Raw genomic sequence first — 4,085 nt, 5'->3', positions numbered from 1 at the left:
ACTACTACGTGCGACTATAAACATTTTTTTAGGAGCACCAGTGCGACTGACCAGATCATCATCATATTTGTGATTGCGCTCAGGGGAGCTTCAAAGGTTTCTACTTGTTTTTGCAGCATTGAGTAATGTATCATAGACATACTGTATCTCACGAGTCCTTTCATAAGCAAAGTGTAGACAGGGTGTAAATAAGAGATTAATTGTGCAGTCTAGAGAGCTTCGTTGATTATAATGTGAGATCGCGATGACTGCGTTGCTGGCCGTGCTATGTAGCTGCACGACTCAGTCGTCGCTTCAGTCGAAGTAAACCTGAGAATCCTGTGGTGAGCTCCCACTTATATAGCCAGATGCCCTGCCCATTCTGGCGGGCTTCGTCGCCATAGGTTCGTGCAGCTCCGCTGCCGCGCCATTGGTTCATTTTTTTAAGCCCTGCACGAACCAATGGCTGTGCAGTTTCACTGCGTGAATGAAAAGGCTTCAGTTCAGGAGAAAAAATGCTTTTTCCCATAGTTCCCGAGTGAAGTATCGAAAGGGAGCTACTGCGTGCGACTATGAAAAAATATTTAGGAGCACCAGTGCGACTGACCAGATCATCATCATATTTGTGATTGTGATCGCCGAGGGGAGCTTCAAAGGTTTCTACGTTTTTTTGCAGTGTTGAGTAATGTATCGCAGACATATCTCATGAATCCTTTCACAAAAGTGCAGACTCCGAGGAAGACCGTGAGGGTTTAGGGTGCCATTTGGGACAGGGCCAGTCACTTGCTTCATTCCTGAATGAATCAGCCATTCAAACGAATAATTTGAATGAATGATTCAGTGATAAAATCAGTGACTTGCAGCCACCTGCTGGCAGTTTTAGTTTCATTTAAAAAAGTATCGTTTCAGTTATTTTAATCATTTAATATTTCTATACTCAACATTTTATATTTAAAACCTTGTTTATCTTGGGAAGATTGCTATTTAAATACATTATATATGAATTATAAACTCTGATACATTTTCTAAGATTTAATATTTAGAACAAGTATTTTCAACAAAGTCCACAGACCATAGGGGATCTGCGGCGGTACTGCAGGCGGTCTGCCAGTTATAGCTTGATTACAAACTAATTTGTTTAAAAATTAAAATATGCATCAAACAAAGATACAATATTAAGTTAACTTCAGTGAAAGCTTGAGTTAGGAAGCTAGTCTCTTCCACATGAAAATTTATAAGAAAATTAAAATGTAATGAAATATATGACTCTACAGATCAACACTGATTAATGTAAACAAATGTTATACATTACCATGATACTATACGCATATTATCAAAGGCCAGACCTGATTTAAAAGGCAACTGAGTTATAAAATCTGCATTTTACAGTGTCCATGGAAAGTACCATGCTATTGAAAGTATGTTAAGTATGAATATTAATCTTTTAAAATGTACAACCCACATATATCAACAGAAATGGCAGCTTTTGTTCCACCCTAATTATAGTCTTGTGTCTTTTGTTGCCAGTGTTTCAGAAGTATGTGCCTGATTTTTCACCACCCACCATCAATGATTTTTCTTTTCAGAGCAGCCTCTCAAAATTCAGAGGATTTGAAAGGTGTTTCATGTGAAGAAAGTCCTGACAGGTATTTATGTACCTGTAGCATAATAAGATCCAAATAATAGTTACCCAAATGTGAAAATTCTGTTCTAATCCTGTATGATTTTCTTTCTTCTGTGAAACATTAAATATTTTGAAAATATTTTTAAGAATGTTTCAGCTGTTTTTGTCCTTATGATGAAAGACTGTGCATTGACCAGTGTTTTGATTTAATTAAATATTAATCTGTTAATCATACAAATTGAGCATTTTGCTTCAGAAGACTTGGAATACCAGTCCAGTCATATGGATTATTTTCATGCTACTTTTAATGCCTTTTTTAGAGCTTGAAAGTTTGGAGTCCCATTGACATTTTTCATATGCAGCTGAAACATTCTTCATAATTTGGTTGTCCACAGGAAAACACGAGGGTGAGTAAATGGTGACAAAATTGTCATTCTTGGGTGATCTATCCATATAATGATTATGGAATTAAATGGATATTTCACAGAAGGAGAGTAATGGGAATATAATACACTAAGTCAAATGATCATGCAGTTGAAGCACTCAAACAAAGCTTCTTATTTTATCAATGTAGTTAAACTCCTTACAAGTGCAGTCACTTACCAACACCCAATAATTGATGTTACAGTACACAATTTCAGATGGAGATTATTATTACCCCTGTCTTAACTCACCTCCTCAAACAGCTCCAAGCTGTATGTATTATCGTCATCTGCAAAGTAGACGATTCCTGTCTGGCTGCTGTTGGAGTTGAAGGTCTCCCGTAGCCATCTCAGAGCGAGGTTCCTCTGCATGGTGCCACGTGGAATCCTGGGATCTCTCGTGTCCCCTCGCAGCTTGTAGTTCCGTGGGGTCTCCACATTCAGGTGTGTGTAGTTCAGCCCCATTTCCCTCAGAAGCCTCGTGACTAGAGGAGTTCTCCTCTGAGAGTCCTCCACCAGAATCCAGTGCAGGTTGGGAACATGGAGGAAGGTGTTAGCCAATCGCGTTAGCTCGGCCTTCTGCACAGGGCGGCTGTATGTCGGAGTGATGACGTGGATGGTGGGCAACACGTCAGACCAGGGAGGAGGTCTTGTGTAGACGTATTCTGTACGGACCACCTCCACTATGTCCTTGTCCTGTGAGCAGTATTCCTTTGAGTCCGTGGCTGGGCCCGTCTCATGCCTAGTCTCCGTCCCATCATCTGCCAGACAGAGAAAGAGAATTAAGACATTAGCACACCCCAGGGCTGCTCTCTTTATGTCTGACGCATGCCACAAACCTTAGAGGAGTACCTGCTAGCCGTTGCCGGTGGATGGTTAGACGCTCTGGTATGATTAAGATCTCTTTTACTAGATGGTGACAGACTGGAGAGGGTGAGAGCAGGACCCGTGAGATCATAATACGGTTACTCCACAGGGGTAGAAGGCACTGATTCAAACCCATAAAGCACAGGTTCTGCATGATCTGCTGTTGAATTCTTAACGGGATAGGTCAGACAAAAATGAAAATTCTTATGTCTTTTCAAACCTGTATGACTTTCTTTCTTCCTTTAAGCAGAAAAGGAGACATTTTGGAGAATATTCTGGCATAATTATACAAAAAAGTATCAAAATGCAGCATATAAGTTAATAGTGCTAATAATAGCACCAGTAATGTCAATATGACTCACTGTATTAATGGGAATGCCATTTGGCATTTAAGCTGTGGTAATGTTTCTTCAGAAGGTAATTCACGAATGTTCCTGGGATTTGAGGATTATGGTGGATGGGCATGCTGATCAGATTTGGGTATTTCTCACATAAGGCAATTGTTTGGCCTTGAAAGACAAATACAGCCTGAGTGGTCTGATATACTTACAATAATGCTTTTTAAATAAAAATGTTATTATTGGACAGAACAAATAGGAGGAGAGAAGGGGGCCGTGATCGACAAAAGACCCTGAGCCAGGACTCTTTTGGACTGCCCTTTTTATCAGTGTGTTTCCACAAGGCTATATATAACAGTGACATATATTGGTTTTAAAAAATATATATATTTATTAAGACTGACGTACATTAACACTGATGTACATTAACTGACAGTCACCACTAATAAGTTTCTACTAAATATTGTAGAAACTTAACTTGCTGTAAAGTTGCTTTGCAACGATTTGTATCATGAAAAGCACTATACAAATAAACTTGAATTGAATTGAATTGAAGACTGTACTTAAATCTGCTTGTTACAAGATTTATATTCATACAGTACCTGCAAACTCTGGGCCAATGGAAAAGGTAACATGGCAATGGGTGTAAGAAAGGGGGAGATCAACTATAATAATACTTATTCATCTTAATCTTAATTAATAAACTCTTTAAATTAATTTAAAGGGGTCCTATTATGCTTTTTCACTTTTTCAACTTGAGTTATTCTGTAATGTTGCTGTTTGAGCATAAAAAAGATCTGCAAAGTTACAAAGCTCAAAGTCCACTTCAAAAGGAGATATTTTATTTAACAGAAA

The 4,085-nt window shown here is 38.7% G+C and overlaps 1 protein-coding gene across 4 annotated transcripts in view; it reads right to left on the bottom strand.

Moving 5' to 3' along the window:
- The window catches only part of LOC107676758 (galactosylgalactosylxylosylprotein 3-beta-glucuronosyltransferase 1-like), a 106,603-nt gene that overhangs the window by 19,858 nt on the left and 82,660 nt on the right, over positions 1–4,085 (bottom strand). For 2 of the 4 annotated variants that reach the window (XM_016471434.1, XM_016471435.1), the window contains 2 exons: positions 2,878–2,949; positions 2,278–2,786 (listed from right to left, as the gene is read on the bottom strand). In XM_016471434.1, the coding sequence (XP_016326920.1) occupies positions 2,278–2,786; positions 2,878–2,949 (581 nt within the window). Of the gene's footprint in view, positions 1–2,277; positions 2,787–2,877; positions 3,014–3,112; positions 3,141–4,085 lie in introns of those variants that run through there. The other 2 variants (XM_016471437.1, XM_016471436.1) reach the window with 2 other exon arrangements.

Source organism: Sinocyclocheilus anshuiensis, unplaced genomic scaffold (assembly GCF_001515605.1).
Source record: "Sinocyclocheilus anshuiensis isolate Anshui unplaced genomic scaffold, SAMN03320099.WGS_v1.1 scaffold456, whole genome shotgun sequence".
Taxonomy (NCBI): domain Eukaryota; kingdom Metazoa; phylum Chordata; class Actinopteri; order Cypriniformes; family Cyprinidae; genus Sinocyclocheilus; species Sinocyclocheilus anshuiensis.
This window is presented reverse-complemented; position numbering and strand designations above follow the sequence as displayed.